Source organism: Mustela nigripes, chromosome 4, assembly GCF_022355385.1.
Source record: "Mustela nigripes isolate SB6536 chromosome 4, MUSNIG.SB6536, whole genome shotgun sequence".
NCBI classification, from domain to species: domain Eukaryota; kingdom Metazoa; phylum Chordata; class Mammalia; order Carnivora; family Mustelidae; genus Mustela; species Mustela nigripes.
The window spans coordinates 156,539,520-156,552,605 of NC_081560.1; the positions used below are offsets into that span (position 1 = coordinate 156,539,520).

General features: G+C 39.4%; 1 protein-coding gene across 5 annotated transcripts in view; it reads left to right on the forward strand.

Annotated features, from left to right (window-relative positions):
• RPP30 (ribonuclease P/MRP subunit p30) overlaps window positions 1-12,837 on the forward strand; it is a 30,780-nt gene extending 17,943 nt beyond the window's left edge. For 2 of the 5 annotated variants that reach the window (XM_059398122.1, XM_059398119.1), the window contains 5 exons: window positions 2,887-3,003; window positions 3,568-3,597; window positions 4,006-4,043; window positions 4,426-4,505; window positions 8,569-9,437. In XM_059398122.1, coding sequence (XP_059254105.1) covers window positions 2,887-3,003; window positions 3,568-3,597; window positions 4,006-4,043; window positions 4,426-4,505; window positions 8,569-8,678 — 375 coding nt within the window. In that variant the 3' untranslated portion in view covers window positions 8,679-9,437. Of the gene's footprint in view, window positions 1-2,886; window positions 3,004-3,567; window positions 3,598-4,005; window positions 4,044-4,425; window positions 4,506-8,568; window positions 9,438-12,497 lie in introns of those variants that run through there. The other 3 variants (XM_059398121.1, XM_059398118.1, XM_059398120.1) reach the window with 3 other exon arrangements.
• The last annotated feature ends 249 nt before the right edge of the window (window positions 12,838-13,086 follow it).

Sequence of the window (13,086 nt, forward strand, 5' to 3'; positions counted from 1 at the left end):
AAACTTCTTATTGCTTTTTTATGTGACTTTCATTAGTGAATTAGATGAACAAATTACCTTAAATAATGTTACACCAGAGGGTGTTGAATCTTTTTGAACTCAGTAAAGAATTTTTATGAAATTACCAGAGAATCTGTATATTGGCCTGGTAATCAACTCTCTGTTTTCTTCCTGTCATCTTTAGCTTTGCTTAGTTTTTGGAATTTTACCACCAGTTTTTTCTTGATCACGTATCACACACCTGCCCTTTGTAGCGTCATTATGACTGTTACTTCTCATTAGTAAAGAAATCTGATCATCTGCCTATTCCAGAACCTTGGTCAGAGATGTGAACAAAAGCCAATCAGGCAGGCACTGTCATGCTTTATGAAGAGGCTGTTAAGAACAATCATTTGACAAGCTTAAGGCAATTTACATTAGAATGGCCTTAGAAACAGGCCCAGGTAATGAGTCTATATTTTATCCATTGAAAAATTTAAAGTATAGCATTATGAAAGAAATATTCACAACCGTCAGTAGCACATTATGTGTAATTTCTCTGTCTCAGACTTTTCTTAGCTGTTTAAAAGTGAACTTGATTAATGTACTAAGAGCAAAATCAGAACATTTTTCTTTAAGACTAATTAAGCTAATTATTGTCTTCGCTCCCTCCCTCTGTGAAAGAGAGTTTTTATTTTGATCTCATCCCCAGAAGGGGTTAAAATTTTAGATACAGTTAGGGGTACTTTATGACCTGGTCCCCCAGGTCTGTGTATCATCCACATCTTCTCCCCTTCTCCATCCTCCTGCCTTGTGTTTTAGTTCAGCAAATAGCAGGATGAAGAAAAAATGTCAGCTTCTTTGACTAACTAGTAATTTTGGTAAGAGAAGTAGCCAAAGAAATAGTTGAGAATCTGGATAAAGGAAGTGTTGTGGTTTAACTGTTGAATAAGTCGCCAGTTTTATCCTGGTTCCTTTTACATGAATAATCTGTGGTGAGCAGCATCATTACATAACCTCTTTCCTATAAGCTACTATTTATCTACTCAGAATATAAATACATTTAACACTTTTTGCATAAAAGGCAGTTTTGTCTTACAAAGAAATATCATGACGCTGCTCTCCAGCTGTGTACAAGATAGGCAGGGAGACCGAGGTGCACATTTAACTTTGGCACAAAGAGTATTATCACAGACACCATTCCCAGAAATAATCAACACAAGCCCAAAGTTTAGAGGTGGGAAGAAATTGTCAGGGGAGGTTGCAATGTGGAAAATCCCATGTAAATTTTAACTAAACTAGTATCAGGTATGTAAGGAATTCTACAGTAAAATCTCAGAACCTTAAGGCAAGAGGAAAAGTTAATGAAGGGAGGATTAGGGGATAGGAGAAAGGGAGTCTCGGTTCAGGGAGGGAAAGTAGGGGCCTTCCATGTGCACCTGAGTTCGTTTAAGGTGGGCTGCCAGTTCTGGAAGACCAGTTTTTCCATTCCTTGTGAACATTAAGAAGTAGACCTCCTGTGGCCACACGGGAGGGTAATAGAAACCCACTTGCCAGGTGCTGCCCAGTTTGTGCCTGCCGTCCTTCCTTTGTTCGTTCAGAAGAGCACTGCCGCCAACTAGGGACTTCCCCTGCCATGCCAGCATCCTTCATTGCTTCCCACTGCTGAGATCAGTGTGTCTGCAGTCCTAAAGACCGGCGCAGCTGGCCCTTCCCACCCTCCTTAGCCTCCATTCCCACCACAGGGGGCCCCCTCACTCTTGTCCCCAGCCATGACCTCCTCCCTGTGCTCCCACACTCCCTCCAACCCCAGAGCCTTTCCGTGTACTCCTCCCTTTGAAAATGCCTGTTTACTCAGTTCCTTCATCATCGACTCTTAAAGTTCTTGATAGCACTTTCCACAGTTGAAGTGTTAGGGTTTTTGGTAGTTATTTGGTAGTCCCCTTAGAGTAAAAGCTCTGAAAAGGGAGGAACCATGTCAGCGTTTGCTCACCATTCCCACACATAGTTGGCTGAACACACACCTGTCATGAATGGATGAGGATACAGAGCTGGTCGTCAGAAAAGACGGACAGTGTGGTGGTGGATTTCAGTTCTGTTTCCACCCCTTCCAGACTGTTTTCTTACTTCTGGATGCCCAGCTATTAAGAATGCTGTAAGTAGGAAAGAAGTTTCTTTTTCTCATGTAAAAGACTAAGCTTGTCTGGTGAGGTGAGCTGGGTGAAATAGTTAATTAAGAGGCCAGGCTTCTTTCATGCCTGAGCCCAGCCAGAACTCAGGACTCTAGTAGTAAAGGACAAGGGGAGAACAGATACTGGGGTCAGTTAGCAGTCTCTGTCACAGTGCCTCATAAAGGTGTCATTAGGGTTAAATACACACATAAGACTCTTAGCATGCACTTGACACGATACTTCCTTCATTCAACATATGTAATAATTGACTCATCTGAGGGGCCTTCCCACCCCTGTTCTTCAAGCATTTTTCAGCTCTTCATTTCTTTGTCTCTTACATTGTTAGGTCCAATTAAGTTTTGTTGTTGTTTTCTTTGCAGTTTACTGGAAGTGTAGGGAGCACATCTTCATCTTCCTTTTAATAGTTCGTGGAGGAATAACCCATTTGCCACCCCACTGCAACTTTGCTCTCTGTAGCTGCCTCATGATTCCTATTTATATAAAGTCAGCTTCCCCACAGCTAAGATCCACTATTGATCAGATAGAGCCAAACATCGGCCTTCCCCTGCGGATGGTGCCATTCAGGCATGAACCTGTCTTTGTTTCAGGCTGTACCTTGACATGTGGGAGGTCTAAGGCGGGGTTGAAGAGGGAGGTGAGGGAGATTCTTAGTGAAAAGAAAGTAGGACAGTGTGTGTTTCTCCTTGACAGTTTATTTCCTTTCTCTCCTGTGAAGGCAATTGACCGAGGCGTGGGCTTTGAACTCATCTACAGCCCTGCTATCAAAGATTCCACAATGAGAAGGTACACAATTTCCAATGCCCTCAACTTGATGCAGGTCTGCAAAGGAAAGGTATGGTTCCCAAATTTCAAGGTGTTTTTCAAATCCAGCAGTTTATGCTTATTATTAAGATACTGGAATTGTTTAACTGCTTCCTTTTCCCTAAAGCAGCAAGTTCTCAAAGCTGGGAAACAAATTCTCCCATGTCAATGAACCCTGAAAGTTCTAAGGGAAGGAGCAATATCAAAGGAAGAAGAATGGCAGGGTGGGGGAGGTAGATGTGTGGAAACCCTTTATAAGGAATTTGAAGTTCACCTACTTTGAAAAGAATGGTCTGGATAACAATTGTTTGTCATCAGTTAGTTGAATTAAGATTATAGGACTTTTTCAAGTAGTTTTTTAAATGAATTCACCTTTTGTAAGATCTAGTGGGAAGGCTTACTGTATTTCTTGTCTTGTAGGCTGCTCTTGATCCTAAGGTCTTTCTCTTTGATTCTTTACCTTATCTTTAGAAGAATGGTATTTGTAGAAACTTAAATGTTATTCAAGTGATAACTGGTTATTTGTATTAGAAGACTTTTCCATTTTTTTTTTTCATTTATCTGAAATTAATACTGAACACTTTCTCTTTGGCAGAATGTGATTCTGTCTAGTGCTGCAGAAAGGGTAAGTCTGGCGTGAGTACTTTGTTTTTACTTTTCAAGTTATAAAACTTTGAAACGTGTTTCTAGAGGATAAATTAATAGTAATGTAATGAATGCTTATTGCATATTTGCATTTTGAATTGCCTGTGCCCATTGCGGTTGCTGAGAATAAAATGTATCCCCATTTCTTCTGGGATACACGTTTTGTTTATGTGAAGTTTTTTTCTTTATGCTGTTACAGAATGCTTTCAGGGTTCTTTTAGAAACTTGGAAACTTAAGAAAATCATCAAAATTGTAAGGACTTAAATTGATGTGGTTAACTCCTTTAGTTTTTGGATATTTAAGCATCCTATTAATTTACTGCAAATGAAATCATTGAAATACTATGAATAACTTCTCTCCTGTCTTTTTTTGTTTACTTTATTTTAGCCTTTAGAAATAAGAGGCCCATACGATGTGGCAAACTTGTATCCTTTTCTGAGTTGGAAGCTGTTGAAATGTAGGAAATTTGGAAGTTGATGTGGTATTATAGTTTAAGGGTTTTTTTTAACCTTTTACTGTGAGTTTACCAATGTAAAATTTCAAAAATAAATTACATACGTTGTAGAGAGCTTCATCCTTTTGTTGTTTCCTGTGTTAAGGGTGAAATAGAAAAAGGGGAAGAAGGGACTCTATATCATAAAAGCTTAGATTCAGTCTCTTCACAGATGCCCATTGCATTCAGGCTAGAACTACTAGAGAGTGAAAATCCCTCTTGGTGTGGCCAGGGGAGCGGGGTTGGCAGTTGGGTTTCTGGTAGCCCCCTGTCCTTGGCTGACGCTATGTTGAAAGCTTTAATGGCCCCACCAGAGGACTACTGTTTGGGCTGTCTGAAAGTGACGCCAAGGCCGCCGTGTCCACCAACTGCCGAGCGGTGCTTCTGCACGGAGGTGAGCAAGTTCTTCCAATAAAAACACCAAATGCTCATGTTAGGAGGCAGCATTTTTAAATTTTTTTATTTTTTAAAGATTTTAATTAATTAATTAATTAGAATATTTATTTATTTATTTATTTGTCAGAGAGAGAGAGAGAGTGTGGGAGAACACAAGCAGGCAGGGCGTCAGGCAGAGGCAGAGAGAGAAGCAGGCTCCTCACTCAGCAAGGAGCCCGATGCAGGACTCGATCCCAGGACCCTAGGATCATGACCTGAGCCGGAGGCAGCGGCTTAACCAACTGAGCCACCCAGGCGTCCCAAAGATTTTTATTTATTTGACAGAGATTACAAGTAGGCAGAGAGGCACGGGGAAGCAGGCTCCCTGCTAAGCAGAGAGCCTGATGCGGGGCTCTATCCCAGGACTCTGAGATCATGACCTGAGCTGAAGACAGAGGCCCAACCCACTGAGCCACCCAGGTGCCCCAAGCCAGTCTTTTTTAATCAGACAATGGAGCCTATTTACTTTTACTATCCTGCTCTGCAAACCTCCTTTAGGCTCATCTTTGCTCAGCCTGTTTTAACCTTACCCACCACTGCTTCTCACCCTTTGCTTCAGACTTGACTTAGTGTCCTCTGTGGACTGAACGTGGTCTGTGTTACAAAACTGAGTACTGAATGTGTCTTCCAAGCTCCACATGTTTGGGCCCGTCTACCTTCCTCCTCCCTCCTCTCCAGGGAGGCATGCTTCCCCTGTTGAAGTCATTGTTTGCAAGAACTGAAATGTGAAAAAATTGATGTTAAACCATTTATTAGGAACACAGAAACAGCAAATACATTTTAAAAACCCAACTAAAAAACTCAAATAGTGTCTTTTCATATTTAATACAACTCATGATCCTTTTTCTCATTTTTTTTTCATGCTTAACTATGGGCAGACTGTGTATCTTTTACTCACGTTTCATTTACATAAACTTACATCCTCACCTTAATTCCACTACTTGAAGCCACTGAACTTCATATTCATCAGATGATAAAAATTAAACCAGAAATATTTGCTATGCCAAGACTTTAGAGAATGAAGATGAGGGGTTTTTTGTTTTTTTTGTTTTTTTTTTTTTGTTTCTTTATAAAGATTTTTTTTTTCTTTTTTTTTGACAGAGATCTCAGGTAGGCAGAGAGGCAGGCAGAGAGAGGGGGGAAGCAAGCTCCCCACTGAGCAGAGAGCCCGATGCAGGGTTCGATCCCAGGACCCTGAGATCATGACCGGAGCCGAAGGCAGAGGCTTAACCTGCTGAGCCACCCAGGTGCCCCGAAGATGAGGTTTTTTAAAAAGAAAAAAATTTAGAAGCACCTGGGTGGTTCAGTCAGTTAAGTGTCCCAACTCTTGATTTTGGCTCAGGTCTTGATCCCAGGGTTGTGGGATCGAGCCCCACGTTAGGCGTTGTGCTCAGCACAGAGTCAGTTTGTCCCTCTCCCTCTGCCCCTCGTGTGCACACGTGCACTCTCAAGTAAATAAACTTTTCAAAACATACTGTCTCTCTTCCTTCCCTTTAAAAAAAAAAAAGAAAAATTTATACTTTCGATCTGTTTTATCTTTGTTCTCTCTGTGATTTTTAGCACTAGAAATAGTGGTCACGAAGCAGTTTGCTTGATATCACCTACATAAATTTAAACTTCAGAATAAGGCTACATGTAGACTAGGTTATTTGACATATGAATAGGTGAGTTATTGAGGCCATGTATGTTTTGTCTAGATTTTCTAGATTTAATGATCTGATCCCCACTTGGGAGAATTGATTTCTGTATTGACTTACTGTAAATTAGATGATTTTGCTTCTGTTTTCAACATTTTTAGTTTGAGATAATGTAGGCTAACTGTATTATGTATTATGTATTATGTAGGCTAACTGTATTATGTAGGCTAGGCCCTATCACATAAGCTCTGGGAATGGTCAGATTCATTAGGACTTTATCAAGATTGTCTTGAAATTAAGAAATGTAGGTTTGTGCTTTGGTTGTTCTGCCATTATTTTTGTCTGTTTTAAATGAACATAAGGAGTCATCAAGATTTTGGATAACAATTGGTGTTCCAAAGTAGACTAAAATATGAAAAGGAAGCTAATAAGAAAATATAATTGGAAAGATATGAAGTTCTGCCCTTAAAAAAAACTCAGCTGTTCAGCAGAGGGTATGTATAAAGCTAGGCTTTTATGAAGCTAAACTAAAGGAGACCTTATGGACTCTAGGTAGCATTACCCTCCCACTGTGTGAGAGTCCTGGTTTATGGCTGCTGTCCCTGCAGAATTAATAGCACATCTGGAGGATACATTACAGTTACCCTGCTTTTAGTTGACATTGGGATCAATATTAGACTGCAGTGTGGTGGGTTCCTAAGATTCTGAATTCAGCCTCAAGTTACACTAGAAGAAATAAAGGAATCTGAAGCAAGGGGATTCAGAGTCTCACTATTACTACCCTCTGCGTTGATGAAGTCTCAACTGGCGTGTGTATTATCCTGAGTGCCCCTTTTCAAAGGACAGCAGTGCACCGGAGCACTACCAGAAGACGGTTACTAGGTTCTTAGAGGGTCTGGAAACCTTATCATGAAATGGTTGAAAGTAGTGCTGGAATGGATATCTGGAAACAGAAGACTTAGGACACATAGTAGCTGCCATTCAACACTGGAAGGCTCTCTATAGGGAATCAGGATTAGGTGGGCCATTCAGGGTTCCAGAAACCAGTGAATAGCAATTCTAAGGAGGTTGTAGAGAAGGGACAGAGGAAGTTGGCATTCTAATGATCTTGAGAGAAGTTTGTCCCTTTTACAAATTAGAACACTTCAGATAATTGGCAAAGATTCAGTAGACTTGGTGAATTAATCCTGATAAGTGAGAAGGTCATGCCTAGGTAACTCTAGAATTGACTTGACTTTTATTACTTGAAACAAGAAATCTTAACTGAATTTATGTTCATCGAAGTTCTTTTGATTCTGTCTTCTTTGTAGCCAGTGGATCTCTCCTTCTCTCTCCTCCCTAGTCCTTATTTCTTAAGAACTAAATTTGGATCTTTTCAAGGCGTTACGGCCTTAAGCTTACCCATCAAGCCCCATTTTCCCATAAATTTTTCACATTCCCCCTTCACACCAGCTTATTGTCCCCCAGAGATACTAGGTTCTTCTTCCCTTTTCCTGCATGCCTTTGCAAAGGAATCCCATCTTTTTTTTTTTTTTTTTTTTTTCTGTATTCCTAGTGTTACTTCTGTTATGATACCTTCCTGATTCATCCAGGCAGAGTTTCTTCTTATGGATGCCTCCATTCCCGTTACATTTGCCCCTCACGTTCTTTTATCTCTGTGGTAGGCATCTCAGTACCCTTTATAGATGACACAGGGCCTGGCCCAGTAGTACATTTTTAGCTAAAATTGGATAGATTTAAGTTGAACTCTGCTGCCAGCCTGACCTAGTATCTCACAATTCCCATTCTTTATCCATTGTCACCAGTATATGAGAGATCAGTAAATGTGTGAGTTTGATTTTTTTTCATTCACTCAACAGGTATTTATTGAACACCTGTTAGATAACCAGGCATTGCTGGGTGTTAATACAATACGACTGATTCTTCAGAGGTACATAGATGACCTAGTGAGGGACCCAGATACAGTATGTGCTGTAAAGTGAAGTAAGCTCATGTCATCACCATGGGAGGAACACAGTTGACTGTTGACCAGGCTCTCTTGATTCGTGTGCCTTTCTACCATACTTAAAACATCTGCTGCACCAAAGTCTGGGACTTGGGCCCTGGCTGCCAAAGGTACCATGGACAGACCATTGGAGAGAACCTGTCCTGCGGTTTTACCCTTGAGTAATCCCTTTAGAATGAATTAGATATAAATAATATACTGGTATTTGTATCCATTGGGGATGCAAGGTACTGACAGTGAATGACATCAGTATCCATAGCAGTTATTCTGGCTTTATTATTTACTAATGTTGTTAAGTCAAAGTAACATGGTGATACTTGTTAAACCACATCTTTTTAAATCCGGTCTTAAGGGCTATGGTTTCCCTGTTTGTTTTATAGAAACTAGAAAAACTGCTTTTGGAATTATTTCCACAGTGAAGAAACCTCGACCATCAGAAGCAGATGATGATTCTCTTCCAGCCTGCAAGAAAGCCAAGTGTGAGAGCTGAAAAGAATCCCCAGTCTCTGTCAACACTCCCTTCTTCCCTTGGATAGTCCATCAGCCGCAATAGAAATAAAACCTTTATGATTTACTGTTTTCATTTGGAACTAGAAATCAGTAATCTATAAAAACAGTTCTATATTCAAGCCATTAAAGTAACAAAACCTAGTGAAGCAGTAAAAAAAAAAAAAAAAGACTGCCCACTTAATGAATTTAGATATACTTTAAGAGAAAAATCAGAGACGAGTTTATTTATTTTTTGTGTTAAGTAATAAAACAGCAGGTATAATTGAATAAGATGTTTCCGTATTTCAGGAGACTCTTTAAAAAGTTTCTTCTTCATTTAAAAATACATGTTTTGCTGCTTTGCTGGATATACATGGCTTATTTTTTGATCTTACTCTTCAAAAGGGGTCATTTTGAGGCCTATTAAGGCATACCAAGGGATTGGCCTTTAGGTGATTTATTTTTGTTGTAAACCTCTCTCTTTGTATTCATCAAGTCAAAGTTCTTTCTGAAAGGAATTGCTATAAATTTTGTGGAAGGAGAGAGAAAGTGCATGTAAAATTACATGTGGCCTCTTCCTTTGCTGCTTACCTTCATGATATTCTTGAAATAGAATTTCCTCCTTTGAGGTGGAAGTCCCTGAAAACCTACTACTGATTTTCCTAATAGCTGTATTAAAAATATCAAACCATTGTACTCAAACAACTTTGGAAATGATTTTTTTTAAAGTAGCAGAATCATTAAAATAAATGGAAGTGGACTTTTTTGCAAATATCTGTATTCATGTTATGTTTTATTGATATAAAGAATCATTTCCGTGAGAAAAAGGACATTCTGAGAGAGAAAAGATAATTTTTTAAAAGAGCTGTATATCAGTCTCACTTATGGATACAGATGCTTAGGTAAAATATTGGTAAAGTGAGACCATTAAAACAGTATGCCTGACAAATGAGATTTATTCTAGGATTGTAAGGATATTTCAGTTATTTTTAATGTACTGTACTTTATCATATTTATTTATCAATCAAATTAGAAAAATCAATCATTTTAATGGATAAGACATTTGATAAAACTTAAAATCCACTCCTGGTCTTAAAAAATGATAAAAACCCATGGCAAACGTTTACAAATAGAATATATCACATATATACACACGTATGTTTATATACTGTATGTATTGAACATGGTGGCTCTAAAAGCATTCTTGTCTGACTTCTACTTGAGCAGTTTGATGGATTAGCCAACCCCATTCCCTCCGTAAAATGATGCTGATGCCACTGTCACTCCAGGCCCACACAGGGGTCCACCACTCCCTCAAGTGCCGGCTTGCTTCTGCCCTCACCCCACTTGGATTCACCAATGGTTAATGTATGTTTGTTCACCAGTCTGTTGATGCTATTGTGGTTAGCATTGTAAAGTTTTATATATATATTAACTAAATATTATGAAAACTGTTGCACTATGAAGCACAAAAAAGGAATTCCCAGGAAATCCAAGTTTATGCTTTTGAAAGGCTTGAAAAGATGAGCCATTTAAAAAAAAAAAAAAAAAACCTGTCACAATAGGTGTGAACAGGACAACTAAGATTTGGGGGGATCCAGTAAAAATTCCACACTTGGATTGCTTCACTCAAGTCTTAAGTTGTTTTTCTTCTTTAAAGAGACAGGAAATCAAAGACAACCGTAGGTGTCCCATCAGAGGGTCCATAATCCCAAGAACAGATGTGATCCTTACAGATTGGCACAGGAGTATGCATTTATAGATTTTAAACTCAAAATACTTAAGGGGGCATATGGTCATCTTTTTTTGAGGTCCCACTTTGTTCTACTATTTCAATCAACTGGTTATATTACGTGTATATTTGCCTCACTTGCAGCGGATATAATAGCAAGGGCCTCTTACATTAGGAAGTAAAGTTACTGTAGATGAGTCTGGCCTCTTCAAAAAGGAAGCAACTGGGAAAAGCTTAGAAATACAGGTGCTCCTTCGTTTATGTACCTTTGCTACATATTTGCAGATGTGCCTTCTTCCAGTTTATGAACAGACGCTTATCCTGTTCAGAATAGGTGGGCATTATGGCTGGTCCTCAGTGGAGAGTGGCAGGCAGGTTTCCTTCTAATATTTATCTTTGTTAAAACATGATGCATTACTGACTTCCTGCAACAAAATGTCAGTACCTTAGAGAAAAGTTCGGCAAGATGGTCAGTTACAAGCTAAAGACACAAAAGGTAATCGTTTGGTTAATAGTAAATTGCTATAAAATGTCACTTTTTTTTCAGTGTCATTTTAAAAGGTGGTACTATTCCAAAAATATAAATTAAGAAACACATAGGTCCTCTATGAAGAAAATTCTTTAATAGGGAAATTAAAGACGACTGGAAGACACTCTGCTTTTGGGGTTTTTTTCTTTCTTTCTTTCTTTTTTTTTTTTTTTTTTTGATGAGACATTGTTCATCAAATTTTCCCCCAAATTATAAATTTAACAAAATTTAAAACCATCCACATATGTTGGTTTCCTTGTATATATGTTGGGATTTGAAAGAATAAATAGAATACCTACAAAAATTCATAGAAAAATAATGGGAGGGGGGAACTTGAGTGGCTCAGGCAGTTAACCATCTGCCTTTGGCTCAGATTGTGATCCCAGGGTCCTGGGATCGAGCCCCCATCTGGACTCTCTGTGCAATGGGGAGTCTGCATCTCTCTTTCCCTCTGCCCCTCCTCACTATTCATGCCCTCTGTCTCTCTCTCTGCTCTCTCAAATAAATAAATACAGTCTTCAAGCAAAAAACACCAGTGGAAGGGACTTGTACACCCAGTATTACAGAGTACAGCAGGACTCTGGGAACTAAAACTGTGTAACTGGTGCAGAAATTCATAGAGATGAGTGAAAGACTTCGGAGTCCAGAACAACTCCATTTACAGGAAGTTGTGGACTTCTCAATTCCGTGATGTTGGAATAACTGGTTAGCTATGCAGGAAAGGCAGTACAGCAAACAAAGTTAAGTGGAAAGACTAAAGACTCTGCATATTAAAATCTGAACCTGCCAGTACTCTGTACCTGTGACCTTGTGCAAATTTCATAATCACTCCGTGACTCACTTTCTTCTTTTCTCCCTACCGATGGCACTACTGCAAGGGTTAAGCAGATTCATATTTGTAGGAGGCTCAAAGAAGGACCAGTCCTACAGAACATACCTACTAAGCATTAGCTATTGTTCTATCATTTAGGAAAAAAAAAGTCTAATCCTTATCTTCTACCCAATGTACACCACACTAAATTCAAATGGATTAAAGAATTAAATTTTTTTTAAAGTTTGTAAAATACTAAAGAAAAGGTAGGTACTTTTTTGTCTAAAATAACCTTGGGTTGGAAAAAACCTAAATATGGTCATCAAAGCCAGAAAACATGAAAATTAACTTGCCTCTATAAAACTAATGTTCTGTTAGAAAAGTACAACTAAAAAAGTAGATTAATGAGGCATCTTATAGAGCAGAGGAGTTTAGCATCCTTAGTAAAAGCTTTAAAAAATTATTTTTTAAAAACATATGCAATTTGAGGGCTCAGTCAGTTGGGTGTTCCACTCTTGATTTCGGCTCAGGTCGTGATCTCAAGGTGGTGAGCTTGAGCGTGGAGCCTGCTTGAGATTCTTTCCTCACTTTGTCCCCCCCCCCCCCCCCACCGATCTAAAAAACAAATAAAAACATGCTATTTGATAAATGCTGTTAGTGTCCACCAAATCCCTTTCACCAGGCTGGTGTACCCTCTCTCCAGCTGATTCAAATTTGAGCACTCATGGTTTCTCTTCACTCTCCCCAGAGCACTGCCGTGGGCTGATGGAACTCACCTTACCCAAAGAGGCCTGGGAAGCTTTACCTCACCACCCCCTACCCCCAACCCAGTTCGGCCTGTGGCTTGTGCCTGATGCAGGACATTATCACCCGGCCTTCTGGCCTCCACAGCGTGACTGATACTCCGGAGCTGGGATAAGGCTGAGGAGAGACTCTTCCTGAAAGCACATCTTTGCCTGTTTCTCCTGCCCTGTCCTGTTTTCCTCATCGCCTTAAAGAGCACGTTCAATAAATCACTAACACAAGAATCCTCATTTCAGGTTCTGCTTCCAAGGAACCTGACATAATAGAAACTGGGCAATAAAGATGGATCCAAAAAATGCTCCATAAACAAAGATGGTGAGCTTTCTCAGTAATTAGGAAAATTCACCACAGGTGAATCAGGTGAATCAGGTTGGAAGAGAAAAGATTTATAAGATGAGAATTCTCATAATTTGGGGGAAAATCAATAACATAATGGAAGGGGATTAATTTGATACTAATCTTACAGAGTCTTCTGTGAATGTGTTTCTTCAGAAATAGCTGGTTAGGTATGAAGGGTAGTGGATAAGGATATT